At 38.5% G+C, this 27,398-nt stretch overlaps 11 protein-coding genes and 1 long non-coding RNA gene across 15 annotated transcripts in view; 5 read left to right on the top strand and 7 right to left on the bottom strand.

The window, feature by feature from the left end:
• Positions 1-1,374, bottom strand: part of Oct-tyrr (Octopamine-Tyramine receptor) — a 47,949-nt gene extending 46,575 nt beyond the window's left edge. For both annotated transcript variants that reach the window (XM_076321382.1, XM_076321380.1), the window contains exon 1: positions 84-1,374. The gene's annotated coding sequence lies outside the window, so the exon portion shown is untranslated. The remainder of the gene's footprint in view (positions 1-83) is intronic.
• On the top strand, positions 1,079-10,380 carry P5cs (Delta[1]-pyrroline-5-carboxylate synthase). The gene is made up of 6 exons (XM_076321373.1): positions 1,079-1,531; positions 4,370-4,706; positions 6,529-7,176; positions 7,884-8,701; positions 8,878-9,168; positions 9,289-10,380. Exons 1-6 carry the CDS (start codon positions 1,433-1,435, stop codon positions 9,454-9,456), a joined length of 2,361 nt encoding a protein of 786 aa, XP_076177488.1. The 5' UTR covers positions 1,079-1,432; the 3' UTR covers positions 9,457-10,380.
• On the top strand, positions 4,713-6,437 carry LOC143151896 (uncharacterized). The gene is made up of 2 exons (XR_012993460.1): positions 4,713-6,141; positions 6,214-6,437. It is a non-coding gene; the product is annotated as an uncharacterized LOC143151896 (long non-coding RNA).
• U4-u6-60k (U4-U6 small nuclear riboprotein factor 60K) lies at positions 10,187-13,232 on the bottom strand. Of its 3 annotated transcripts, none has more exons than XM_076321379.1 (5): positions 13,095-13,232; positions 12,253-12,804; positions 11,314-11,691; positions 11,020-11,233; positions 10,187-10,950 (listed from the first exon to the last, which is right to left on the bottom strand). In XM_076321379.1, exons 2-5 carry the CDS (start codon positions 12,776-12,778, stop codon positions 10,491-10,493), a joined length of 1,578 nt encoding a protein of 525 aa, XP_076177494.1. In that variant the 5' UTR covers positions 12,779-12,804; positions 13,095-13,232; the 3' UTR covers positions 10,187-10,490. The 3 variants fall into 3 exon arrangements, with proteins under 3 accessions (XP_076177494.1, XP_076177492.1, XP_076177493.1); XM_076321377.1 differs by lacking the exon at positions 13,095-13,232 and adding an exon at positions 12,911-13,052; XM_076321378.1 differs by lacking the exon at positions 13,095-13,232 and having other exon boundaries at positions 12,253-13,046.
• A 716-nt stretch (positions 13,233-13,948) lies between these two features.
• LOC143151893 (histone H3) lies at positions 13,949-14,500 on the bottom strand. The gene has a single exon (XM_076321383.1). It carries the CDS (start codon positions 14,357-14,359, stop codon positions 13,949-13,951), a length of 411 nt encoding a protein of 136 aa, XP_076177498.1. The 5' UTR covers positions 14,360-14,500.
• LOC143151895 (histone H4) lies at positions 14,156-15,097 on the top strand. Its single transcript, XM_076321385.1, has one exon. The coding sequence runs from the start codon at positions 14,591-14,593 to the stop codon at positions 14,900-14,902; it is 312 nt and encodes a 103-aa protein (XP_076177500.1). The 5' UTR covers positions 14,156-14,590; the 3' UTR covers positions 14,903-15,097.
• On the bottom strand, positions 14,846-16,035 carry LOC143151894 (histone H2B-like). Its single transcript, XM_076321384.1, has one exon. The coding sequence runs from the start codon at positions 15,991-15,993 to the stop codon at positions 15,622-15,624; it is 372 nt and encodes a 123-aa protein (XP_076177499.1). The 5' UTR covers positions 15,994-16,035; the 3' UTR covers positions 14,846-15,621.
• A 2,031-nt stretch (positions 16,036-18,066) lies between these two features.
• On the bottom strand, positions 18,067-19,176 carry LOC143151948 (uncharacterized). Its single transcript, XM_076321496.1, has one exon. It carries the CDS (start codon positions 19,098-19,100, stop codon positions 18,426-18,428), a length of 675 nt encoding a protein of 224 aa, XP_076177611.1. The 5' UTR covers positions 19,101-19,176; the 3' UTR covers positions 18,067-18,425.
• A 3,799-nt stretch (positions 19,177-22,975) lies between these two features.
• Positions 22,976-24,231, bottom strand: LOC143152428 (histone H2B). Its single transcript, XM_076322534.1, has one exon. It carries the CDS (start codon positions 24,188-24,190, stop codon positions 23,819-23,821), a length of 372 nt encoding a protein of 123 aa, XP_076178649.1. The 5' UTR covers positions 24,191-24,231; the 3' UTR covers positions 22,976-23,818.
• A 194-nt stretch (positions 24,232-24,425) lies between these two features.
• Positions 24,426-24,825, top strand: LOC143152427 (histone H2A-like). Its single transcript, XM_076322533.1, has one exon. It carries the CDS (start codon positions 24,451-24,453, stop codon positions 24,823-24,825), a length of 375 nt encoding a protein of 124 aa, XP_076178648.1. The 5' UTR covers positions 24,426-24,450.
• A 1,023-nt stretch (positions 24,826-25,848) lies between these two features.
• LOC143152425 (histone H3) lies at positions 25,849-26,333 on the bottom strand. Its single transcript, XM_076322531.1, has one exon. The coding sequence runs from the start codon at positions 26,331-26,333 to the stop codon at positions 25,923-25,925; it is 411 nt and encodes a 136-aa protein (XP_076178646.1). The 3' UTR covers positions 25,849-25,922.
• Positions 26,334-26,586: 253 nt separating this feature from the next.
• On the top strand, positions 26,587-26,929 carry LOC143152430 (histone H4). Its single transcript, XM_076322535.1, has one exon. The coding sequence runs from the start codon at positions 26,606-26,608 to the stop codon at positions 26,915-26,917; it is 312 nt and encodes a 103-aa protein (XP_076178650.1). The 5' UTR covers positions 26,587-26,605; the 3' UTR covers positions 26,918-26,929.
• Positions 26,930-27,398: the final 469 nt, after the last annotated feature.

Here is a 27,398-nt window from a genome sequence, read left to right as displayed (position 1 = left end):
AAATGTGTGAATAGGTCCCGGCAACTATATACACACATAGTTGTCACCCACCGAGTATCTCGGGCTACAAGGGCCCGACTTACCGAGTCGCTCGATGTTGGTTGGCCATCTCCTTGTTCTAGCGTTAATGTACACACGGACCGATAGTCGTTTTGTTATTCGCCAAGAACTCACGGCGATATCTCTCCTCGAAGACAAAGCGTCGGAGGAGTAAAGTGATATTTTTTCCCTCTGTTCAGCGTGCGTTGCTCGTGAAAATCGGGGACTCGACACGTTTCATACACTATCTGACGACACTGCGGCGAGAGCTCGAGAAATATTCACGTTATCGAAAGCAGTTTGTCTCTTCGCTGCGATGTACGTTACGCGCGCGTATAGACGCTCCAGCGTGATCGAAGGTTTTAGAAATAGATCGGGTGGACATAGCTGGCACGACGTAAACAACGGCCAGCGGCCAAGAGAAAAATTCTACGACGGGAAATTCTGTCTTCCAAAGACCAAGAACAATAATTGTTCTTCGACGTGGTAAAAACGCACCGACCGCTTCGAGAATAGTAACCGCGTTTCTTTGCGCATCTTTTCGGACGTGGATTTTTCACATTGAAATTTATCGTTGGCAAAATACGTAAGAGCGAACGTTTGGATCGCAACGATCCTCGCGCGCGCGACGAACACGATGAAATTTATCGCGGAGAGATCTATCTCGCACGCATACCGAGAAACGAGGAGAAAAGAATGAGTCAAACGCGAAACGATAGTGATTCTATTTGCTTGATTCCCGGGTCGAAGTTCGTCGACTCGAGCTGCAACGCCAATTCTTTGCACACTGGGTGCTGCACAGGCGGACTTTGCGTGGCCTTGTCTCGCCGCGGGGAACGCGGAGGATTTTCGTGGCGTCACGAAAAGGTCGATCGTCGCACGAAACGTCAAGCTCTCCGAGAAGAATCTACTCCCACCCGCAACGTGGTAAACGTTTACTCGTGGATAAACGTCTAATCTTGACCCGATAACGTCGATTTTTCTGCCACGATTTAGTCGAGCTTCGAACGGTAGTATATCGTTGACTATTGTCACGACCGCGCGACGCCTCGGCACCGAGGTCCACCTACGATCCGCTCTTTTCCCCCTGACTTCCGTCTCTTTTTCTTTTCTCAACATCCTCCCGTAATCCCGACTACCTTTCGTCCAACAGCTAGAGAACCACTCGCGGTGAAATTTACCGAGAATCTCTCGCGTGATCGCTCTGCTTATCAGATTCACCCTCACGAACTGTCCACCCGTCTGTTCGCTCTCTTCTATTTTTTCACCGTTCTACCGAAATTCACGATCATCGACAAGGAACAACGCGAGTGAATCCATCACAACGTCCGTTCGATTAAGAAAATCGTAATTTGTGCCACACTCGAGGAAAGAAGTCGAAGAAGCAACAACCATGTACTCGGCGTTGTTACTATCGAGATCCACTTCGCTTGGACGGTTTCCAGCAAGATTGGCTTCGTCCTCCTCGGGGATAAGGATTCCCGAGCAACTGGTACGTGAAAATTTCTCTTATTTTCCCTTTTCGTTTCGCGCGAAATCGAGGGACCGATCGATCGCGCGGAAACGACGATTGGGTACCCGAGTCGATTTTTAACGCGTTCCCTAGATCCGTGTTCTTAATCGAATGTTGCCACTCGAGGAACGCTTTCACGTTGTCCGACGGTGCAATTAATTAAACGTTCGCGATCAAGTTGTCTGACACAAACGAGCGCGGAAATTGATTCCTGCTTCGTGAGAATTCGTTTTTCCAAATAAGTCCACGAGGAAAAGCTCAATACATCCATAGATAAAAAGAGAAAACGTACGTATCAACTTACTCGACTACCGAGCCACAGTTTCAATATGTTTCATCGAAAGAAAACAATCTCTGTATACGCGTTCTCTTTCTTGGAAGGAAATTTCATTTTACGAGTTGTAAGTTTCTACCACGTTGTGCCGCCAATGTGTTAAAACGTTACACTTTAAAGTCGTGAAACGATAACACCTTTCGCACAGCGTTTCGATCATTTTCTAATCGCGCTCGACGACCAGCGCGTTAAACGCACTTTTAGATGCAAATCGCGTTATTCGTTTTTGTGAATCGCCGGTTTAATTGGCTGGTCCGCAATAAATGTAACGCGACGTTATCACGAATACATAACATAACTGATATCACCGAGTATGTACGCAAACGAAATAAATATCGTTCGCTTGCACGCCATTTTCGCCCGCGTGTCACGGTATTCCGCTCTTCCGTGCCGCGTGCTCACATACGATTACATCGAAATGAACATTTCTCCGAGCTGGTCGTGGAATATTTCCTTTTCGGCACTATCCGAATGTACAAAGAATGCAAAGCGATTCGCTGAAAGACGCGATCGATACTTCGACGGCGCTCATTTATCTAGTGAGATACTTGCCGAACGGAAATAATAAAAAAATTGAGAAAAAGACGAAAGCGATTACGAAAACGTTGATAGCGTAAGTTCGATCGAACATATCGAACTCTATTCTCCGTGGAAAGCTTCGCGGGAAAATCACGCGCCGCTTCACCGACACCTTTGTCTTTTCGCGACGAATACTAAACAACGATAAAGATCGTGTTTTATCAATGGCCATTGCATTGTCATCTGCAACTGATAAACGAACGCAGACACGAGAATTGTTTTTCAACTCTCCGGAACAATCTGCACCTTTTCGTCGAATTTCATGCTCGCTCGCTTCACAGTCGATTCGTTACACTCGACGAGAATCAAAGATTCGTATTAATCCGCTAGATACGAAATTTGAGATCGAAAGTTGACAAGAGTAGCCGCCACGATTGCGTACACGTTCGCGAAGAGTTTTCCATTAGACGTTAGAATTAGGAACCAATATATGTAGTTGAAAATGAACTGCTTCTTGGAAAGTAGATAACAACCGCGCGATATGATTTATGACGCGCAATCGGTAATCTCCGCGTTTATAAAACCGCTGAAATTTGCATCGAAGCGAACTCGGTACGGTTAGTGTCGCGAAAGAAAATATCTTACGGTTAAAAAAATTTTAATAACCTTGGGCCTCCTCTTGGATCACGATAAAACTTCGTTTCGACATTGCGATTTATCCGCAAACGCTCGGATGTCGATCGGATCGACAGAGATCAATAAAAACAATGTCGAGTCGAAAGCGAAGTCTTTCTCCTCTTTTACATAATTCTTATTATCTTTGATGCACTCGTTAATCTTGTTCGTATCGTCTGAACCGATATTGGCTACGTACACAAATCTGTATTTTTATGTAACCGATAGATTACTGGAAGGAATCACACGTGTACGCGTGAAACTGTGTCGAGTGGCGATCGAATACAAATTGGCCCCCGGGAAATTTTAAGCCTTAATTGAAATGTTACACGAAGATAACGTTCAAGACCCCAACGATTGTCGTAGATACGCGTGAAGTTGATTAGGTATGAAAAACTTAAAGAGAAGGTCGCAAGACTGTCAAGTGCTCGTGGAACGTCCAAAAGCGTTTCCTTCGATTTCGTTTCATTAAAATTTTCGATATGTCCACTTTTCAACGCGCAGTGCAGTTCGAAATAACTGGTACAGTCGACTGAATAAAATACGAAGAGATAAACGAAAGAACAACGCGTTTTAAAATCGAATCGTTTAGTGTGCTGCGAACGAATAGATCGCCGTTTCAGATTTTAATGACTTTCTCGTGTTTTTAATTCGATGCAAAGTTTTGCGCAGTCGAGTCAAAATCTACCGTAAATATGTATATATCGTAATTGTAAATCGCGACAAACAAACGTTTTATCGAATCGCAATCAAGATTGGACAAGTTGAAAATCGATCATTTTCTTCGTGAACGCGAATGTCAAAACGAATCTCATTCAACGAATGCGATTGTTGCGGCACGAATGGCGAACGTATATTTACTCGCACCGTTCCGCTGCTCTTTCGATTAATTAATATCCTACAAGCCGATTGAAGTAGTCGCAATTTGGTGGCGTGTTATACGAGGTAAATTATACTTATGTAACGAACTGAATATATTATATAATACATACGTACACAACAACCGATATCTGTATACGTCAAGATATAAAGATACAAGGTAGGCTTTGTAGTTGCGCGTGATCGGTGTGTTTGTATTCGCGGGGGTGACATACTACCGGTAGATATCGAAGGAAAGGAAAAATCTATTTTCTTACCAGCACATAAGTTTCCTAAGATTCCTAGAAATCAGCCTGCCATTAATTGTTCCAATCGCCGATACGTACAGTTGTCCAAGAATGTCCGTTTACGACATTGAACGAAATAAAACTTCGCGACTACCATCTGTTTAATTGGATACTTATTTTAAGGGTAATCGAGTGGACTTACGAAGAGACCTGCAAACATCGGAGAGGCCTAGTAGAGTAGCCACCTTCAACGATCGCAGCCAGCTGAAGTACGCGCGTCGATTGGTGGTAAAATTGGGCAGCGCTGTTATCACAAGGGAGGACGAACACGGACTGGCACTGGGTCGCTTGGCATCCATCGTCGAGCAGGTAGCCGAGTGTCAAAACGAAGGCCGCGAATGTATTATGGTAACCAGCGGGGCGGTCGCGTTCGGCAAACAAAAGCTCACCCAGGAATTGTTGATGTCCTTGTCAATGAGAGAGACGTTGAGCCCTGCTGATCACACCAGAGAACACGCAGGTATCATTCCAACGATAGAAAACGACAACGTTATCGAAGGTATTCGTCTTGATCGCTCAATATCTCAACTTCTTTGATACGAACGTCTTTTCGTAATGCTCCCTTCGCGTCTTTAACAGCAACAAAGATGTTAACACGATCGAGATAAGCACCTTCCACGCATGATAAATATTTTCACTATTTCTACAAGTTTAAAAATATATTTCTTGGAAAACCGAATCTAATAACAATTCTAATAACTTTGCCGATAAACATTCTCGACACGGTGAGAAAACGAAAACTCTTTCGAAAGTATTGACCGCGATTCGCGTTACAAGAAAGGGCACGTATCTGTGTTGCTCGAAGATAATTTCCCTAATTTCGCGCAAACGCAACAACGGGAACCGAATTTCGACGGTAATTCTAAGCTTTCATCGCTTCACCACGAATTTCATCTTTTTTGAGCATGTTATCAGCTAACTGCAAATTGAAGTACACGACCCCCACGGCTGGGCTTCCTCGCTTCGTAATCTTCGCTTCTTTATACCTGTCGCGCTAATGAGCTTCGAGCATGGCGCACGTACTCGAATTTACCATTTGCTAGCCGGCAAGCGTGCCTTTCTCTTTCATTATTTCCGCAGATTCATCCCGAGCCCTGTTCACCATTAATTAATCATAATTACGCGTTACGAGAATGGCGGCGACCTCGCGAAATACGAAGAATTACTCTCGCTTGTATTTAAATTGTCCGCAATGAATCGATTAACCGACTAATTTGAGAAAGTTACAACGATGGAATTCCCTCCGCGTACAAATTCTCCGAATGAAAAGGTACAATCTTTGTTCGTTGCAATTTGCAGTTTTTTCCTCTAAACGAGCACAGACACGCGAGTTCATCCGAAATGCATTACGTATAAACTATACAAGAAGCTTCATTTTAATCGATATTATTGTCGGACGTAATAATAGTAGCAAAAACTCTTGTGGATAAAAGTCAAATATTTCCATAGAAACCGTACATGACAATCACGAGGATTGAATAAATTGGCTCGTTATCGTCGAAGTAGTAGAACCTAACGTTTCTCTCTCTTTCCGTTTTATTTCTTTTAAAATATTCTTTTTGCATCGCTAACAATTTCAACGACATTTACGCGAATCGATTAAAAACGAAACAATTCGATTCCACGAGAAGTGCGTTCCAGCTCTTGACAATGAATCCCTTCGGAACGCGTATCCACGAAGATTTTCCCGTCGCATTATTATTCACGTGTCATTAAAAGGGAACGTTTCTTTCCCGCGCGTAAGAGACATCGATACACAAATGGTCGTAAATTTAAGCACGGACACATTGTCTTTGAACGCTCAAATGTTCAGGAGGGAAGCATCGGAACGTCCCCGAGGTACTTCTGGCTATCCACGGACTCCTCGGCAACCTGACAATGTCCGGCCCTCCCATGTAGGTTAAACCAACAACCGCGAGCCGCCCAATTCTTTTACCAGCAATTCCCTCGAGATTCTATTTGCTCAGGAAAACATTCGCGGTAATTCTCCTTTTGGGAGACAGGAATCGAACGACGATAGACAGAAATTGTTGGGAAAATACTGCAGTCCTGTTTCTTATTACTCCCAGGGAAGCGTTTGCACGATGTAATCATTGGCGGCGTCTCCTACGCTCGTCCGTCGCAACGGAATAAAAAAAGAATTGCAACAAAATCCTAGCGTCGCCCGAACGAAAACGAACCTTAACGAAATTGTGCGTAAACGATCTACTGACCGCGCGAATCCAGTTTCACGGTACAGTGGAGGAAGGTGATAGGGTAACTTTGATCTCGTTTTCGCGCAGGCACTCTTTTGGAACCTAGAGCAGCAGCCGCGGTGGGTCAGTCGGGCCTGATGTCCCTGTACGACGCGATGTTCGCCCAGTACGGTGTAAAGTTAGCGCAAGTTCTGGTGACCAAGCCCGACTTCTATAACGATGAAACTCGTAAGAATCTCTTCAGTACCTTAAGCGAGTTGATCAGCCTGAACATTGTGCCTATCGTCAATACGAACGACGCTGTCTCGCCGCCGCTACACGTCGACGAAGAGGTCGCCGGCGGTGGAGGAAGACGAGGCATTATCATCAAGGATAACGACTCGTTGTCGGCCATGTTGGCGGCGGAGGTTCAAGCCGATCTCTTGATCTTGATGAGCGACGTGGACGGAATCTACAACCTCCCGCCTTGGCTAGACGGGGCGAAGATGCTGCACACTTTCACCTCCGATCTGAGAGGCACCATCAAGTATGGGCAAAAATCAAAGGTAGGCACCGGTGGTATGGACGCCAAGGTCAACGCCGCACTCTGGGCCCTGGATCGGGGTGTCTCGGTCGTAATCTGTAACGGAACCCAAGAGAAAGCCATAAAGAACATCCTCTCCGGAAGGAAGATCGGCACGTTATTCACCGTAACGACTGGGTCTACCACGCCCGTCGAGGTCGTTGCTGAAAACGGTAACTCGAAAGTACTTTTCCCTCTTGTTTAGGTAATTTCTTTGATTCCCGAGGAGATTCGCGAGATCTACAACGGAGTACGCGTTCTTTAAAAGAAAAAAAGGAAAAAGGAATCGTTGGACAAAGACTATTATCGCGTCAAACGCGATATTTTTTTCGTGGAGGGGTCGGTCACTCGCGTCATTTTGTTCTACCGACCATAGCAATATAGGTTATCGATTACCGAAGGTAGAAACGAAACGGCTTGCGGTTGCTGTATCGCGGTCATTGTACAATTATCCGCGACACGTACCGCTCTCCAAAATATAGAAAATATCGCATTATTCGGGAACGTATTTAATTCAAACAAGTTCGCGGCAGCGCCATTGAGAACTAAGTGAAAAGAAACGTAGTCGAGTATTCTTAACTCGGAAGCTTCTTGGGAGAAAATACTCCTCTTTCTCGTTCTACTTCGGATCAGTTTTATCAGCGTTGAATTCTATTGAAACTTATTTGATATATTACCACCTCTATTCGATCGAACCGCCGACGCATTACGAATCCCGAATCACTTTGAAGGAGAATTTTAATTTTATCGGGGAAAGCAGATTACGCGATGCTCGGAAACAAGTACACAACTCTTCGATATATTTCCTCGCCGCGCTAGAAAATATGTTAACAAGTTCTCTTCGTGATCCCTTCGAGTACAAACGTAATACGATTTGTAGCTCGCGTCGGCAGCAGAACTCTTCAGGCTCTTCGGCCAGAGGAGCGTGCAACCTGTATCAATACGTTGGCCGATCTTCTGGAGTCTCGTCAATTGGAGATCCTGGAAGCAAACGCGAAGGATCTCGAAGCTGCGCAAAAAAATGGCTTGGCGAAGGCACTTCTGTCCCGTCTCTCCTTGACGCCCGCAAAATTGAAATCCTTGAGCACTGGTTTGCGGCAAATCGCGGACGACTCTCTGACGAACGTGGGTCGCGTAATCAGGAGAACAAAGCTGGCCGAAGGTTTGGAATTGAAACAAATTACCGTGCCGATAGGCGTGTTGTTGGTGATTTTCGAGTCGAGACCCGACAGTCTGCCCCAAGTGGCGGCGCTGGCGATGTCCAGTGCTAACGGCCTTCTTCTAAAAGGTGGCAAAGAAGCCGCCAACAGCAATCGGTATTTAATGGATCTCGTGAAAGAGGCGCTGAATACCGTTGGGGCCGCGAACGCGATATCCCTCGTCTCTACAAGGGAAGACGTCGGTGATCTATTGTCGATGGAGAAACATATAGATCTCATAATTCCGCGAGGCAGTTCCGACCTCGTCCGTACCATACAGGAGCAATCGAAGCATATTCCAGTGCTTGGCCACGCGGAGGGCATCTGCCACGTGTACGTGGACAAAGACGCGGACTTGTCCAAGGCTTTAACGATCATCAGGGATTCGAAATGCGATTATCCTGCCGCTTGCAACGCAATGGAGACTCTCCTCGTTCACGAGTGCCATATGAAGGCCAACTTCTTCACCGACGTGTGCAATATGCTGCAAAAGGAAGGAGTAAGTAGTTTACCATTAAAAGAAGGAATCCTACTCTGCCGGTAAAAACTATCGTCGAAGACGGGTCATTTGGCGATTCGTTTAATTTCAATAGCCTCGTTTGCCGTACCCCTCGCTGTATTCTTTTCATTGAAATAGTCATATGGAATGTTAAAAATAAATTTACGAAATTCTAGGTAAAAATTAATTCCGGTCCAAAACTGAGACAGTTGTTAACGTTCGGGCCACCGGCCGCGAAAAGCATGAGGACGGAGTACGGTGCCCTCGAATGCACCATCGAGGTTGTCTCGGATCTTGACGACGCGATAAATCATATTCATAAATACGGCAGCGGACACACCGATGTAATCGTTACCGAGGACAATAGAAGAGCCAATCACTTCCAAAGGGAAGTCGATAGTGCGTGCGTATTTCACAATGCCAGCACACGATTCTCCGACGGATACAGATTCGGTCTTGGGGCGGAGGTGAGTCATTAAACACTCGAACTACGAATCACGGAATCGGATCGCTTCGATAAATATTCGATCGACCGAGGCTTGTTCTACAAGTTACCTAAGTAGAAATTTATAAAATTCGTTGAACAGGTCGGAATATCTACGGCAAGAATACACGCACGCGGTCCAGTCGGAGTGGACGGTTTGCTTACCACGAAATGGGTATTACAAGGTGACGGGCACGCAGCTGCCGACTTTGCCGAGGGTGGCGGTAAAGTTTGGCTTCATCAACCCTTGCCGCTGAACGAGTCAGCATGAATCGATCTCGTCGAATCGAGCAATATTGGGGATGCCGGAAGCGTCGCTGCTGTGACATGGAGAATTTTCCATCGGAGAGTATCGCCGGCGAACAATCGCACGAAGCTGCGACAAACGAACGAGTTCATCTCCGCTCTTCGATCGCTCATCGCTAAATACTCGCGGATCGTTAAGAATCTTACCAAGTAGACACACACTCTCGTACAAGAACAAAACTTTCTTCCTCGCAAGGACACTCATACGCGATAAGAGAACCATTGTTGGATTTTTCGTTAACGCGATCAAACTCGCCGCCCTAAACTCGCTTAAACAAAACAAAAATATTTAACTTATTTTTTACATTAAAAGATACCAACAACATTACACTTTTCACTGGGGCGCACGCGATCAACTCCAACATGCAAATCTCTACTTTCTTTTCGAGTAAGTATTATTCGAAAACACCCACTGCCGTATGAAATTTAGTGAAATACATTCTTGGCGTTACCTTTCGATAAAACAAAGAACATTCCAACCTAAAAACAAATCGAAACAATGTATCGTTTGATTGGATAATATAGAAGTAAACAATTTGTACTCGAAAAACGAACCAAAATAATAACGTTGATCAATTTACACTCGTAGTACGAATTCTGTTGTTCTACATTTCTCTTCCTAACTACAGAGAAATCGAGAAATTCGAACATTGCACGTTATTTGGTTAATTTCGCAAAAAAAAAAAACTAACAAAAAACTGCTTAAAAATTTATTTCTAATATAAAACGAAATAGCGGAGTAAAGCCTACCTAGTTGTCTTGAATACCACCTGCAAAGTTTGTTAATAAAGTAAACTCTTCTGTTCGCAGTTACTCCGACCGTAATCATTATTAATTCATGTATTAAAACGTATAAAGGGGCAGGTAATAAAGAATATATCTTGATTCATTCTTCCTATATTACAAAAACGAACTTTTCCTTCATGAACAGGCACAGAAATGGCGTCGTCAAATTTGGCTCTTCGAAGCACGCTCCACATTTTATTAAATAAAGTCTTTCTACATATTTTCAGGAGCCCACAATTTGAAAGTTCTATCATAAGAACTAGTTCCGATGAATTTATGATCAGGGGAAATATCGACGGACATAACTTTGCCATCGTGACCAGGTAACGTTTTCAGAGGTTGCCAAGTCTTATTTGACCATATTTTAGCAGTGTTATCGTACGATGCTGTGACCAAATATTGTCCTTCTAACCTTTGATACTTCACATCAGACAATAAATTTGTGTGTGCAGGTATTGTGTATACGCAAGATCTCTTTCGTAAGTCCCATATCTTGCAAGTGTTATCCTCGCTTGCTGTGGCTATGTGAAATCCATTTGGAGAAAAATCAATACCGAAGATAGATTTTAAATGACCCTCCATAAACATAATGCACCTTCCTGTACGAAGATCCCACACTCTGCCAAATGAATCGTGGCCGCCTGTGGCACTTACGCTACCGTCGCACTGGAAACTGTAGATTTACACTAATTTAAGAATGTCTCTTTATTAAATAAAATAACAATAATTTTAAGTATTGTACCTGATGCAATGCACAGCCCTCGCGTGACCCTCTTGATGGAGAACTTCTGCTTGCTGTTCCAAATCCCAAAGTCTCCAAGACGCATCGTAACAGCACGTTCCAAGAAATCGACCAGACGGATGAAATGCTAACCTCGAAACTCTGTGTGGTTCGTGACCCTCGACTTCAGCCAGTGGTTCTTCGCCTAATCCTCCGCTCCATAATTTTACTGTTCCTATATACAAGAAGGAAATATTTTATTTGTTATTATATTTCAACTCACTGTTGTAAGTATAGCAAAGCACATTTACGTACCATCGGCAGCACAGGATGCCAATATACAAGTCTGACCTGCTTTCTCCCCTATCACTTCTTCGGTAATAGTAGCTTTTGGATGAAAAACAATGCAGCCAACATTACAAGTATGTCCCTTAAGTGTTCGCAACAAAGTACAGTCAGGTACAGACCATATTTTACACAAGCCTGACCACGATGCTGTAGCAAACATCTTGGAATTTGGACTAAATTGACAGAAGGAAATTGGTCTGGTATCACCAATTTGAGAACAATAAATTGTAAGTGCTTGCAATTTCTTCAAGAGTTCTTGACGGCGTGCTGTACGAGTAGCTGTCAGTAACTCCAAATCCTGTCTCGCTTTGTCCAATCTAGCCTTTGCTCTAGGTAACGAATATGCTGTAAAACAAATTTATTAAAAATATAATGTATAAGTACTAAAATAATATTACAAATATTTAAGAGACGTAAGAAGAGTACCTGAATATTTAAATATAAAAAAAAAAATACTGACGATCAAAGATTACTAACAAGGGCAAGATGTAACAATATACATGTGAGCAGTAAATACTTAATGGAACAAGAGGAGAAAAAATCTAGACTGTGCAGAAAAGATCTAGGTACACTTAAACAACTATTCAAAGACTGCATAGCAACAAAAAGACTGGCATTGAAGAGGTGATGAATGGAACTGTATCGAGAAGATGATACATTAGTTAAAGATAGTAGACACTAAGATAAAGCAGAACTTAAAGCATACAAATGAAAATAGAGTTAGACACTTTGTAAGAACTTTTGTGACAATGGTAGTAAAAAATGGAAAAAAAAATTTTGTATAGAATATTTATAAACCAAATCACATTTCAATACCGAGCAGATTAAAATAAAAATATACCTATCTAATAAGTATCAAATGATTTAAATAAAAAAAAAGTTGATAGGTATATATTTTTTGCTTACTAGCAATCCAGGAACGAGCTATCTGAAGGGATTCTGGTCCTTCGTGATACCATGTTGCTTCGGTATCTCTTTCAATAGCATGAGAAGGTTTCTCATCTTCTTCATGCTTTTTTTTTATCGCATCTTCTCCCAGACTGGCCAATAATTCTCTCAATCTTGTTCTTCTATCTGCAGGTCCCTCACCAAATAGACAAATTGGTTCACCTAATTGTCTCAAATTTTTCTTTACTTCCGAATCATCTGTGGATACATTAATTTGACGAGCTTTCTTTCTACGTTCAAATTCTTCTAAGAGAGCTTGTCTGTCTTTGGACATCTCATCCTCAAGTTCCATGTACTCATTGGATATATGCACATTTCCAAGAGTAGCAGCAGCATTAACACTGTCTCCCAAATTTGCAGAGTCTTTCTCTTCCTCTGATGATTCTGCTGCTGCAGCCAATCTGGCACGCTCTGCTTCTTCCAATGATCCATAATGTACAGTTTTCTGTTTTTTAACATAAACCAAATCCTCATCGTCCGACATATCGAATTATTTATAGCAGAGATGATCTATAAAAATGAATATAATTAATATAACAATAACAAAGCAGATGAGCCGGTCATAACCTATAAAACAAAAGAAAATGTAACTATAATTTGTGTAAAAACTTCTTACGTGATTTATGAAAATGGATGCACAAAGTAATTGTGATGTAACTAAATCTATTAAATTAGTGTCATTCATCAAAGTACTCCATTACGATTATATTTCAAGATCAACTGTCATGACGTATTCCAAACACACCTCTTGCAGAAACTTACAGGTTACGATGGAAATCGATAATGAATAAAGTTCATACCGTTTCAACTCAATTTATATCGAAATGTAGTCATCGTCTTCTTGTTATTTAGTCGTAAATGTCTATACACGTTTCTATATAACCCATACTTTTTACTACATCAACTAAAAGTTTGTGCGACAAAAAGTTAATATTGTATACACTTATTATGTGTTTAAAGAAACAAAAGTTAAATTATTAAAATTATCTGGATTAAACATTTTATTCGAATAATAAAATATGTATAATTATAACTCATTACTCATAGCAATCATTTGAATCTAATAAAAGAATATCCAGTTTATTGGAATAAAAATTTACTTAAATCAAATTTATAGGCGAAAAATTTCCCATTAATTTAACAATAAAACTATCGTATGATCCACAAAAGTATTGCTCGCACCATCTATCCTAGATTTTATCTGTGCATGTTGACAACGTTGTTGTGCGTGTGCAATTTGTTGAAATCTATAACGTCATCTAGGGGTAGAAACAAACACTATTTCACTACATTTTACCGTAAAAATTAAATTGTATCTACCTATTACATGCATATCGTACACTAATGCATTGTGAGAACATGTAACGAGTCGATGCACCCCGAAATCCATATCTCAAGAATATACAGATTAGAAAGCATTTAAAAATGAATTACTCGTATATAACGGTATAACGAGTATCGACATGACGGCAATTGTATTCTATCTTAATATTTCTATATTGCGCTCGCTTGCAAAAATTTCTTGCACAATTCTCACCTAAGGAAACATACAATTTCTCATGAATCACATATTTTACATGCGACTAAACCAGATGTATCTACGCTAGAAAATATTTGGGCCCTGAGAAGGGCCGATTTTTATTAAGAATTCAATTTACGCTCTTTCTCCTCGAATACGACGAGCCAGTTGAATATCTTTAGGCATAATTGTCACACGTTTAGCGTGAATCGCGCACAAGTTGGTGTCTTCAAACAAACCGACGAGATAAGCTTCGCTAGCTTCCTGCAGAGCCATAACGGCGGAGCTTTGGAATCTAAGATCGGTCTTGAAGTCCTGGGCAATTTCTCGTACGAGACGTTGGAATGGCAATTTACGGATCAGAAGTTCCGTGCTCTTTTGATATCTTCGAATTTCACGAAGAGCCACAGTCCCAGGCCTGTAACGATGAGGTTTCTTCACTCCGCCAGTGGCTGGTGCACTTTTACGAGCAGCTTTAGTCGCCAACTGTTTTCGTGGAGCCTTTCCACCAGTAGATTTGCGTGCAGTCTGCTTGGTACGAGCCATTTTTCCAATAGCAACAGAACGTCAAACAATCCCAACTCAGAGTTGCAATGAATAGTGTCTTCCGCAGTGGAGAGAGCCAGCTTTTATGTTCTATGGTACGCGTACAAAGCTTCTGATTGGCTGAAAAGTGAGTGGTGGGGGAACTGTACCGCTGATGTTATAAAGACTGACACCGCCCCTCTGAGTCATCATTCGTTTCGTGCATTCGAACAGTTACGGACGTACTACATCATGACTGGTCGTGGAAAGGGTGGAAAAGGATTGGGAAAAGGAGGAGCAAAGCGTCACAGGAAAGTTCTTCGTGATAATATTCAAGGTATCACGAAACCAGCTATTCGTCGTCTGGCACGTCGTGGCGGTGTTAAGCGTATTTCGGGTTTAATTTATGAAGAAACTCGAGGTGTTTTAAAGGTTTTCCTTGAAAACGTTATTCGGGATGCTGTAACATACACCGAACACGCCAAGAGGAAGACTGTGACAGCTATGGATGTCGTGTACGCTTTGAAGCGTCAAGGGAGAACTCTTTACGGCTTTGGCGGTTAAACGCTACAAAAAAACAACAACACAATCGGCCCTTTTCAGGGCCAACAAATATTTAAACGAATGAACTCTCTATTTCAATTGCAAGTTCCTTGTCAGAAAGTAGACTAAGTTGTTAAATCAATATCATTGATTCTAAGACACGATTATGTCAACCAACGAACGTATGAACGTTATGAATAAATGTGCGTATGAAATTGTGAATCATGCGTATGAAAGTTATAAATCAAACGTATGCGTATGAACGTTGTAAATAACGTATGCGTATGAACGTTGTAAATAATGTATGCGTATGAATGAACGTTATTAAAAACGTATGCGTATGAACGTTATTAACAACGTACACGTTAGGAACATTCTATGAACGTTGTTAACAAGGTATGCGTACGGTTATTAACAACGAATAAGTATGAACATTATTAACAACGTATGTGTATAAACTATTTATAATTATGAATTATGCGTTAAATTCTGAGAACTTGTTTTTTCAACAAATTTACCGAAAAGCACACGCAGCAAGAAAAAATACTAACTACAATTTTTGCTTAGTACAACTATAATGAACTCGGTTTACAGAATTAGTTCTGTAGAAATGCCATAATTCTTTTCACGTATTTTATCGTACTTTACACCAAAATACACTGTCGAACCGGTATGTGTACTACATTTGATAAAATTGTTGGCCCTGAAAAGGGCCGATTAAACTAATAACGCTGTAGCGTTTATTTTGAGCTGGTATACTTTGTGACTGCCTTAGTTCCTTCAGAGACAGCGTGTTTGGCCAATTCACCAGGTAACAGAAGTCTTACAGCAGTCTGGATCTCCCGAGACGTGATAGTAGACCTCTTGTTGTAATGAGCTAAACGCGAGGCTTCAGCAGCAATGCGCTCAAAAACATCATTAACAAAACTGTTCATGATGCTCATAGCCTTGCTGGAGATTCCGGTGTCGGGATGGACTTGCTTCAACACTTTGTAAATGTAGATAGCATAGCTCTCCTTCCTCCTCCTCCTCTTCTTCTTGTCAGTTTTACTAATATTCTTTTGGGCTTTACCAGCCTTTTTCACAGCTTTTCCGCTTGCTTTTGGTGGCATGATTTGGAACTTTTTCGAAAACTCGTAGAAACTCCGAACTGCACGAAGGACGCAGGTAGAATGAATGTTACTTCGGGACGCTCCCGTATATATGGTGGAAGGGGACAGTAGCAGCGCACCAATCACGTTCGACCTCACACTCTCAGCCATCTGGCAACATTCGAGCCATAAAGCTGGAGTCGTCCGTTGCCGCCCAAATTAAGCATTCAAAGGCCACAAGCCTTGCGCTCAGAAAATTGCTTTATTATTATCGCCTTATAAAATTAACTTTCTAGGTAATTATATACTAGATGCACATATTCTAATGAGTAATCAATTTTCCCAAAATAATTAAAAAAATTAACAATTTTATTTCTACTAAAACTGCACCCATTTGATGGTAATACTGTCATCCGTTTCGGACAATTGGATATAAAGAAAAACCAATAACACATAATACATATTAACTTTAAGAGTGAAATCACACTCCACAGGAGAATACAATCGTATTCAGAAACATGCAGCAGGACTCTATATTAAACCATACTATTATTCAATTGCATAATCTGCTTATAAATCTGTTGACTAGTATACATATGTATAATACATACATGCATATGTATCTTTTCCTGATAGTTTCGATTTCTATGTAAATGATTGTATATCTTAAAATAAAACTTTCAAAAACCTGATTTTGTTTTTTGGGATTAATTTATTTATTTTACTGTGTAATTTGATCGTTTTATCTAGACTTTTAAGGGTATACTTTTGATATTATATTTACAGTATACGTACGTATTAGCGTTTACAAGTTTTGTTAGTGAACTAATAAGTAAATTAGGTATTAGTGGATTATTCACTAATTTTTAGATCTTTATTTTGTAATTTTTGTAATTATTCCAGTGCTATAAAGTTTCGTTTTTCCACTTATACTTTAGAAATTTGAATTTTTATTTATAGCCTGTTACAAAGATAATAAATTAGACAATTGTCTAGCTATATTAATTTACAAATTACGCATTACACATTACTTTACTTTATACGATTAAATGTCAAATAATTGAATAGAATGACAGTTGCTCTTTTTAAATTTAAAACGTTTTTGAAATAATCACATATTCTACACTAGCAAAGTGTAATTTTACCTTGAATCAAACAAATTGCATTTAACAAATTGTATTTGCATTGTAAGTAAATTAAATTTCATTCTTTAATTAACTGAACAGTCAACTATTGTGAAATGAGCAATTCTTCATATGAGTTAGATTAATTTGACTATAAGTAACAATAGATGATTCTTATTACTATATGCATAAGTGTTTCGTACGCTGTCCAACATGGCTTCTTTCCATATTAGTTTTCTGTCCAATATAATACGTAGATATTGACTGCGATATATTTTCATAATTTTTACTAATTTCATTACTGAAAATAGTTTCATATGGTTTGTGCGTATTGTTGTAGATATTTGACTATTTAATAAGGTTAGAAATCATTTTTATCAGGTTCATGTTTAGTTCATCTGCGTAGTGACGTGTGAAATCATATTCCTGACACAAATGGACAATGTCTGCATTTTTATTTTCTTGTGAGTTCAAAGTATGTAACAAACGGTAGATGGCGCAGCGAAAAGACATTCAATTGGATATTTCTATTCGATTCACCAAATATATTCTATAGTGGCACTCGTAAAGAACTATCATGGTTTGAACGCAAATTTGTACTACCTAAAACTTTCTATGACGTTACACGCTTTCACTCATTGATATGACTTGTTTTGTCAAAGTATTTTAGTTAATGTTTCTATTATCAGATTTGATCTATGTATTTTTTATGTATATCATTCATTTTTACATGAAAGAATTCTCGATACTCTAGTTCTGGCGTAAATTTTGTACTGTTCGTTATAGTCTCCCCATCAGAAGGTACCCTTTTGTTTTCCCCATTCAGTGACCAAATTCCTTCGGAACTATGTTGGTATTCTTGGAGTCATCAACATCAATATTAAATTACTTGCAATCTTTTCCGTACTTATTATTTCTTTAAGTAAACATCGGTACTACGGCATTCGATAGGCATATAACAAACAAGAGTCATTACATCCTCGTCTAATGTTTGAATTGATTTGATAATGTGTCAGGGATCCTGTTCAGTTTTTGGGAAAACTACATGCTGGTGAATTATCTGCTTTCCCTTAAAAAAATGTCATTGCTAATAATGTACATAGAAATGTTGAGTTAAATGTTAAGCACGTTCCTGGGTAACAAAATAGTTTTCTATTCATATAAATTTAGATATCTAATACATGAATTAAATTATACTTATTTTATAATGTAGAATCTATCGTTATAGCATTAAAAGGGAAAGATGGGACAGTAGTAGCTCTACGTATTAAGAATGTGGTGGCCCTGAAAAGGGCCATTTGTATTTAAATTGTTGTAATTGAAAAGCAATTATTTCTTCGCTGGAGATTTGACCGATTTCGGTGTAGCAGCCTTTTTCGGCTTGGGTGTCTTGGTCTTCGCTGCAGGAGCTTTGGCGGTTTTTTTAGACTTTGACATGCTTTTAGCATCAGTGGCAGTTTTAGCTTTCGTAGCTGCCGCTTTCGATGCAGTCTTCTTCACTGCGGCTGCCTTCTTTTCGGCGGGTTTCTTAGCCGCTGCTGGCTTCTTCACAGCTGCTGCTTTCTTAGCGACGGTTTTTTTCTCAACTGACTGTGTCTTCTTTGCCTCGGTCTTTTTCGGTGAACGTAGCTCCTTCTTTGTCTTCGAATTCTCCGAAGGCTTCCCACTGGAGAGTTTAAAGGAACCCGAAGCTCCTTTGCCCTTCGTCTGCACAACAGCACCGGACGTTACGGCGGCTTTCAAGTATCGCTTGATGAACGGAGCGAATTTCTCTCCATCGACCTTATACGTCGAGGCGATGTACTTCTTGATAGCCTGGAGAGACGAACCTTTGCGGTCTTTCAACTCCTTGATGGCAGCATTTACCATTTCGGAAGTTGGTGGATGAGAGGCTTTCACACGCTGCGCCTTCGACTTGCTTTTCGCTTGCTTCTTTGCTGGCGTTGCCGAATTGTTCTCACCAGTTTCAACCGCGGTGTTTCCAGAATTGGCTTTATCTTCCATTTTCGGTCGATAAATATCAAACAATCTCAGAAAGTTTAAAACAGAAAAATAGCTTCGTGCAGCTCGATCGACTCGGTTGCCGTCGCTGGAGTGAGTATATTTTTGCCTCCGGGAGCACGCCGGTTCTTTCTCGAGCACGGACCATGGAGAGAGACTCACCCAATATGTCGGACGCCGCGATTCCTCGACACCAACCAAGCGGTAAACGAACCTCCGCTTTCGAAGTTCGTTTCTCCTTATTGAATGCGTTTTAACGAATATGCGATATACGAAAATATAGCTGCGTGTGTGCAGTTTTGATTGTGCATCAGTTTTGGCTCGCATTTTGCTGTTAAGGTTATATATTGTCACGGACAGTGACGTCCGTCTTTTCGCGGCGATAGTACATCGCGTAGAAAAAGTTAAAAATCTATATATTTAGTTGCAAATTTGTATGATAATTGTATAAAAAATCGCATAAAAGGGACCGGTGCTGATTCCCACTACATAATTTGCGCAATCTTTGCATCAGATACGTAGGAAACTTCGCTAACATTTCACCGACTGGTGAAGTGCGATTTAAACCACGGAAGGTTCTGTCGTTGGATTAAAATCAATTATCGTGAATGGGTTAAACATTCACTTTGTACACTTGGAATGTAGTTTCAATGTATTTTTTATAGTTGCAGCACCTTTGGACACACAAACGTAATATTTAATTTTGTTTAACCGTTTTTATTCGATATACTTTCTGTGGGAGTAAGAGTGATGATGTATAGGAGGTATCCATAATATAGAAAAAGAAAGGCGAATAGTAGTTTAGTAATATTTCTGTCACATTGATCATATTGATTTGCATTCCGTTGCGTTTTTATTAGTAATTTAAAGTGTTTGAAAAATTTGGTCACAATCTCTTGCCAAAAGGTTTTACCTATCAACACTATACAAGACAAGACTTTTTTCCTTGAAATATTATTAGTATCGTTTCTTTTATAATATTTCGACATAATTTTTTCGACTAAACTTTCATAATATTAGAATAATACCAATAAATTATTATTCACATTTGTTTTGTACATCCAGTTCGTAACCATTTTGGCACATTTTGTAGATTTGATTATAATATAGAAACAAGAACGACAAAATGATTTTCAAACAGCAAACAGATCTTTGATCATCGTTAATGACTAAATAAAAAAGTATTTATTATTATATTTCCGTAGACTACTTGAACGATCTTTATATGAAATTTTTTACTAGATGTATCAAACAAAAATATGAAAATATTTGTATTATCACATAAATGTATCTTAGAGTCGTTTCACATGTACAAAGAAGTATTAATACTTTTAGTAAAACGTATATCTGCACGTCGAAACAAAAATTTCATTCCAAAATTCAATTTGTAAAGCATTTTAGGAAAATTTAGGAACAGACAGGAAACTTAGGGGAGTCGTGTAAATTAAAAGACACGTCATCATCGATTCGCTTATTACATTCGAGATACATCTCATGCTTTGTTCATTAAGAACAAATGTTTGACAGATATAAGGTTTGTAAGAATTGTATAAATATTAAATCACAGAAATAAAATTATTAAATATATGCAGTGCTCATTATTGTTTGTTCATTGTAGTTCTGCGTAACAGTATGTATACAAGTTTATCAACGAATTCAAGTATGGAGGGTTCCCTTAAACTGGTGTGTTCTGACATCTAGCGTAAAATGTAACAACTAATAATTATCTGTTTGTTAAGTATCTTACGTTTGATATGTACAAATTTATTTCATCTTTAAAATTGACAAAGTAAAGTATTGCTTTACCATAAAAATAAATTATCGAAGATTTAATAAACATTAGGTTCGTACATATTTAAAAAGTTTATTTCTATGACAAGTGTCCTCAATATTGAAAATTTTGAAAACTTTATATAGTTACTCATTTAACGACCAATTACATTTGGTCACGACGGTTAGAAAGTGCTATTTTATCTATGCTATACCAACAGTCCCACGATATTCTTTAGTGACAGTTTATAACATAAAACACAACTGTTAAATACATTATATTGTATATCATTCAACATGAATAATTTTTATTGATATACTATGTAAAGTTTCTTTACATACAATTACATTCTTCTATACAAGGTTTTAACAACAATCAACTCGATGTCTCTAGTATCAAATTTTATAGCTAATGATGATGAACTATATCAATATTTCAAAATATTTCTTTCTAAATATGAAAAGACGTATGAATCTATAGATTCTACATTTAAATTACTTTGTGACAGAACGTGTGTTAAATAAATACAAAATAAGTATACAAAAGAGTTTTGTTTTCTTCAAATATAACACTATTCAAATATTTTAAATACTGTCTACATAATTATGAAATTGTGAGTTCAACTTTGATTATTCACATCCTTTAAATGGGAATAGATGAACAAAGATTGTCTAACGTTATAAGAAATTAGTTGGCTCTGAAAAGGGCCAATTAGTCTAATAACCTTATAGAATTTACTTTAAGTTGGCATACTTCGTGAGACTTTAGTTTCTTCAGAAACATAATGCTTAGTCAATTTACCTGACAATACATGTTCTATTGCAGTCTGGTTCTTTTGAAATGTAAAAGTCGACCTTTTGTTACAATGAATTAAATACAATATTTCAGCAGCAATACATTTCAAAAATATTATTAACAAAATTGTTCACAATGTTCAGAGCATTGTTAAAAATTTAAGTGTCAAAGTAAATTTGCTTAAATATTTTATAAATGAAAATAATAAAGCTTCCTTTTCTTCTTTTCTTTTCCTTGTTACTCTTACAGATGTCTGAACTTCACCAATTTTCTTTACTGCTTTTCCACTTATTTTCAGTGATATCTTCTAAAATTGTTTATAAGCGTAAAGACTTTCTAGAAGCTTAAAATGCTTGGTAGATCATGGAGTATCCTATCCTGAAATCAAACTGCTCTTGGTAAATAATATTATTAGATTTAAGATGAATTGTAAGGTGATTTAAGATTTATATTTATTTGAATCTATTAGAATTTTTCTCAATTTTGACAAGACAACTTTTGGTAATTTTTATTTGATTCCAAGTATGTATCTTGGTTTTAATTTGATTTATTAGTGAGTTTCTTAATTGTTTGTGTAAAGAATTACCTGTTTTGTAGTGTTTTCTTCAAAATCTATTGTTCAATCCGATTAGGTCGAGTAGTTTTCGATTCGGATGAATATATTTAACATAAACCTTAATTTTGGAAGTGAATTTGTTGAATGAACGGATGATGTATTTTGTAACCTTGCTGTTTCCATGTCGATGTCTTCTTTTGATAGTTTTGTGAGGTAACTTGATGCGAAGCATTAGAAATCTTGCCAGATCGTGTTGGTTATGATTATCTTTAGTGATAATTTATAGTAAATAAGATTACTATTCAATAAATTATATAGCATATTACTGAATATCGATTATTTTTATTAGCATAGTACGTAATATTCATTAACCCCAAAAATATAGTTACTTTCTTCTAATATCCCTAGTATTAAATTTTATAACCAATTATGAAAACGTGTATTAATATTTCAAAATATTTTTTTTTAATTGTACAAAATATGTCGTGAGTCACCTGTATAATTTATTCTTTGGAAAATAAAAAGAGCATATTAAAAAATATTGTTTTATACTTAATTGACGTAGGTAATAGCACTTACATAATATTTACATTATAATAATTGCAATGTATGCATTATACAAAATGTTCTTAAAAGAATTAATTAAACATAATCAATATATTTTACTAATCGTATTGATAAAAAATTATATATAAACATAAAAAGGTAGACACTTTCTTCTCTAACTGTAACCCTAATGTTCAACTACACAGGAAGCCAAGTATCAGAATATCTCTCATTTATTATTGAATACATTTGAAAATTCTTAAGCATAATGAAATACAATAAAGTTAAAATATTCTATTATTCTCTTCATTATTAATATTAAATTATGATAATTCATATTTCGTTACTGTATCCAAGAAATGCCACCTATTCACGTATTTGTTAATTTATAAGTCTACGTTGCAATTTTTTCGCTAGTGTATAATTTTTAATGCCTGCAACTTATAAAGTATATACAATTTATGCTTATATTATATTTTTCACTATTTCACTTTTCAGTTCAGTCAGTAAAATATGCTGTCGAACTTTGATCAAATTTTATTATACGAGTTTATGTATTAACCTTTAGTATAAAATGCTAATAATTTTCTTATTTGCTTCATATTAAAATTATACGTACAATGCTTCAATAGTAAATACAAATATTTAATACATTTACATCATTGATCGCAACATCTTATAATATTGCAAAGTAAGCACTGCGCAAGTCAAGTAGTAGCAAAATACCGCGAAAACGTCCATAAAAATGCATTCTTTTTCTTTTTAAATTATTTCGTGTCAGAATAGTGGTCAAGTACATAATATAAATGACATATTCATTGAAGAAATGAATGTAATGAAAATGCTTCTGTAATACGTGTAACATTTGAAGGCACTCCATTTTTTTGAATGCAACACTTAAAATATTTTAAATACTACATAAGAAATCATGAAGTTCTGAGTTTTACCTTCATTTTTTATATGCCCGGATGTATTATGAACAAAGATTGTCTAACGTTAGAAGATATTTGTTGGCCCTGAAAAGGGCCGATTAAACTAATAACGCTGTAGTGTTTATTTTGAGCTGGTATATTTTGTGACTGCCTTAGTTCCTTCAGAGACAGCGTGTTTGGCCAATTCACCAGGCAACAGAAGTCTTACAGCAGTCTGAATTTCCCGAGACGTGATAGTAGACCTCTTATTGTAATGAGCTAAACGCGAGGCTTCAGCAGCAATGCGCTCAAAAACATCATTAACAAAACTGTTCATGATGCTCATAGCCTTGCTGGAGATTCCGGTGTCGGGATGGACTTGCTTCAACACTTTGTAAATGTAGATAGCATAGCTCTCCTTCCTCCTCCTCTTCTTTTTCTTGTCGGTCTTGCTAATATTCTTCTGGGCTTTACCAGCCTTCTTCACAGCTTTTCCGCTTGCTTTCGGTGGCATCCTCAAAAACTTCGGTAAATCTCAAATGTGTTTCTCTTTAGTGAGAACTCAAGACTAAGTGTCGAGACAGTGGTAGACGCCCCTTATATAACGTGAAACGTGTTAAGGTGGACGCGCCAATCACGTTCGACCTACTACGCCATTGGTTGCTTGGTCGGCCACAGATAGGTATATAACAGAAGCGTCCCATGCGAGAGGAGCATTTTTCGGAACTCTTTTGAGGACTCCATTTGAAGTCAACATTCTTCACCTTGTTAAAAATGTCTGGACGTGGTAAAGGCGGTAAAGCTAAGGGAAAATCGAAGTCTCGTTCTAACAGAGCTGGTCTTCAGTTTCCCGTTGGTCGTATTCATAGGCTTCTTCGAAAAGGAAATTATGCCGAACGTGTTGGTGCAGGAGCACCAGTATATCTTGCTGCTGTCATGGAATACTTGGCAGCTGAAGTATTAGAATTAGCTGGGAATGCTGCTCGTGATAATAAAAAAACCAGAATCATTCCTCGGCATTTGCAACTTGCCATTCGTAATGACGAGGAGTTGAACAAATTGCTCTCTGGTGTAACCATTGCTCAAGGTGGTGTGTTACCAAACATTCAAGCCGTTTTATTGCCGAAGAAAACCGAAAAGAAAACTTAACTACAACAGTAATATAAATGGCCCTTTTGAGGGCCACAAAATTTTTAAAAGCGAAGGAAGGACTACTTCTAGAAACATTAAACAATCCTAATTGAATCCAAATACTGATGTCATGTTTTTGTATTAATTGTTTTCAATCATTTTTCTTGTACAGTACGCAGTTGTGTTGAAATTTGCATAATACTACTAATTTGCATTCTACAAAAAATTCAAATTTAGAACATGTGAATAAGGGACTGTTCCTAACAAAGCCTTTACTCAAAGCGTACGTTCTTTCTCTGGAATAATCCTTTTCTGGCCTAAAATCAGAATTGGTGATAACCAATATTTTGTATAAAATGGTGGGAGAATGTATTACCAATGCAATAGAATCCTACCACCTCCAGTCTAGTTTCATGCTACTGTCCTTTACTTTCTTTTCCCTTTCCCTACTTTCACCATGACCTTCTGCACAATTCTTTCCCCCAATTAACATGAATGTATTTTTACTACTAAATTCATTCATTGATCTGTTTCTCAATAGTAGTAATAGATGGATGCACTTAATTGACACGTGGTCATGAATACGACATGCTTAGGCAGTGCGTCGCAAAAGATCTAGCAAGCATTTATCTGACATTGCTGGCAATGAGCCTGCGATGGCTGATGTTTCATACTTGGTTGTAGTAAACTATTTATGACATACCTATTTTTCTAAAAAAATTATTATCCATCTCCTTTACGTTGCATCCTATCGACTTAAAGCTGATGTACGATACTATGTGATAATCAACTGTTTAAGAAGCGAGATGAAATAATCAATTATGGTATACGAGTATTGATATTTAGAAACTTTCACTCAACACGCTCAATCATTCGTCAGTTCCCTAATATATTTCAAACGACAGTATAGAAATTATTTAATTTGAGAGGGAATAGAATCTGTTAACTGATGATTTAAAAATTACAATTTGAAAACGTATAATATTTTCTTAATTGTTCTACTAAACTTAAATTTACTTCGGTAATTTTAAATGATTAACAAATGTTACTAGACAGGGCATCATACATTGTAAAAAATTTGGGCCCTAAAAAGGGCCGATTGTTATTAATCCAATTTATGCTCTTTCTCCTCGAATACGACGAGCCAATTGAATATCTTTAGGCATAATTGTCACACGTTTAGCGTGAATCGCGCACAAGTTGGTGTCTTCAAACAAACCGACGAGATAAGCTTCGCTAGCTTCCTGCAGAGCCATAACGGCGGAGCTTTGGAATCTAAGATCGGTCTTGAAGTCCTGGGCAATTTCTCGTACGAGACGTTGGAATGGCAATTTACGGATCAGAAGTTCCGTGCTCTTTTGATATCTTCGAATTTCACGAAGAGCCACAGTTCCAGGCCTGTAACGATGAGGTTTCTTCACTCCACCAGTGGCTGGTGCACTTTTACGAGCAGCTTTAGTGGCCAACTGTTTTCGTGGAGCCTTACCACCGGTGGACTTGCGTGCAGTTTGCTTAGTACGAGCCATAATATTCGTTCAATATAAAGAATACAAGGTATCCTTCCAAATCGAAAGTTCGCCGATCGTGCGGCGTCATCTTTATACATACTGTTGAAACAAGCTTTGAACACTCTCATTGGTTACCTTACCAGTAGTGGAGGGAAGTAGCTTTGAACTTTGTGATTGGTTGGTGGTACCTGGATGGGGGTTTCTGAGCTGTTAGACAGTATATAAGAACCCCACTTTCGATGCAAAAATGCATCCGTTGTTCACACTGCAGGCACGTTGTATTGATCAAAATGACTGGCCGAGGAAAGGGTGGTAAAGGATTGGGAAAAGGAGGAGCAAAGCGTCATAGAAAAGTTCTTCGTGATAACATCCAAGGTATTACGAAGCCAGCTATTCGTCGTCTAGCTCGTCGTGGAGGTGTGAAACGTATTTCTGGTTTGATTTACGAAGAAACTCGAGGCGTTTTAAAAGTTTTCCTAGAAAATGTTATTCGGGATGCTGTAACGTACACTGAACACGCTAAGAGGAAAACTGTAACGGCTATGGATGTCGTCTACGCTTTGAAACGTCAAGGAAGAACTCTCTATGGCTTTGGTGGTTAAACATTGCTATACATTCATAAAATCGGCCCTTTTCAGGGCCATCAATCTTTTTAAACAAGGAGCTTTTGTTTTGACTAAGTTTTTGTATTAAGTACTTGAAAAAAAGTTAGACCTGCATAGTTTACTGGGTGCTTTGGAATCTTTACTTCCGCCGTTTTCCGATAGATGGCTTTAGCGGTAAGTGGTGGTCGAAATAAATAGATCATAGATGTCGTACATAAACTTAGACACCTGTCAACATAACCTCTAAAATCATTAGTTCATTTGTGTTTAGGAGTTAAATTCTCGTCATATGCGAGAGGTTTTAAGTTTCTGCTTCGATATAAAGAAATCATAAGATTAGTGAAAAAACGTGTCGTGAGTGATTTTACCGCTTCTAATTACTTGATAACGACTCGGGTCAAACTCGAGAAGAATTGGTGCGATAATTGTAAGTGACTCAACAAACCGTTTCAAAACGCCTCAAAGCCCACGGGAATGA

The sequence above is a fragment of the Ptiloglossa arizonensis genome, chromosome 10 (assembly GCF_051014685.1).
Source record: "Ptiloglossa arizonensis isolate GNS036 chromosome 10, iyPtiAriz1_principal, whole genome shotgun sequence".
Classification (NCBI taxonomy): Eukaryota; Metazoa; Arthropoda; class Insecta; order Hymenoptera; family Colletidae; genus Ptiloglossa; species Ptiloglossa arizonensis.
The sequence above is the reverse complement of the archived record's forward strand: the minus strand, read 5'-3'. Positions and strand labels throughout refer to the sequence as shown.

Coding starts and splice junctions, on each gene's coding strand:
- P5cs (XM_076321373.1), top strand. CDS start 1,433: ATGTACTCGGCGTTGTTACTATCGAGATCCACTTCGCTTGGACGGTTT. Junction 1,532..4,369: donor TAAGGATTCCCGAGCAACTG/GTACGTGAAAAT, acceptor ACTTATTTTAAG/GGTAATCGAGTGGACTTACG. Junction 4,707..6,528: donor TCACACCAGAGAACACGCAG/GTATCATTCCAA, acceptor GTTTTCGCGCAG/GCACTCTTTTGGAACCTAGA.
- U4-u6-60k (XM_076321379.1), bottom strand. CDS start 12,778: ATGTCGGACGATGAGGATTTGGTTTATGTTAAAAAACAGAAAACTGTA. Junction 11,692..12,252: donor AGCTCGTTCCTGGATTGCTA/GTAAGCAAAAAA, acceptor TTTGTTTTACAG/CATATTCGTTACCTAGAGCA. Junction 11,234..11,313: donor GGCATCCTGTGCTGCCGATG/GTACGTAAATGT, acceptor TCTTGTATATAG/GAACAGTAAAATTATGGAGC.
- LOC143151893 (XM_076321383.1), bottom strand. CDS start 14,359: ATGGCTCGTACCAAGCAGACTGCACGCAAATCTACTGGTGGAAAGGCT.
- LOC143151895 (XM_076321385.1), top strand. CDS start 14,591: ATGACTGGTCGTGGAAAGGGTGGAAAAGGATTGGGAAAAGGAGGAGCA.
- LOC143151894 (XM_076321384.1), bottom strand. CDS start 15,993: ATGCCACCAAAAGCAAGCGGAAAAGCTGTGAAAAAGGCTGGTAAAGCC.
- LOC143151948 (XM_076321496.1), bottom strand. CDS start 19,100: ATGGAAGATAAAGCCAATTCTGGAAACACCGCGGTTGAAACTGGTGAG.
- LOC143152428 (XM_076322534.1), bottom strand. CDS start 24,190: ATGCCACCGAAAGCAAGCGGAAAAGCTGTGAAGAAGGCTGGTAAAGCC.
- LOC143152427 (XM_076322533.1), top strand. CDS start 24,451: ATGTCTGGACGTGGTAAAGGCGGTAAAGCTAAGGGAAAATCGAAGTCT.
- LOC143152425 (XM_076322531.1), bottom strand. CDS start 26,333: ATGGCTCGTACTAAGCAAACTGCACGCAAGTCCACCGGTGGTAAGGCT.
- LOC143152430 (XM_076322535.1), top strand. CDS start 26,606: ATGACTGGCCGAGGAAAGGGTGGTAAAGGATTGGGAAAAGGAGGAGCA.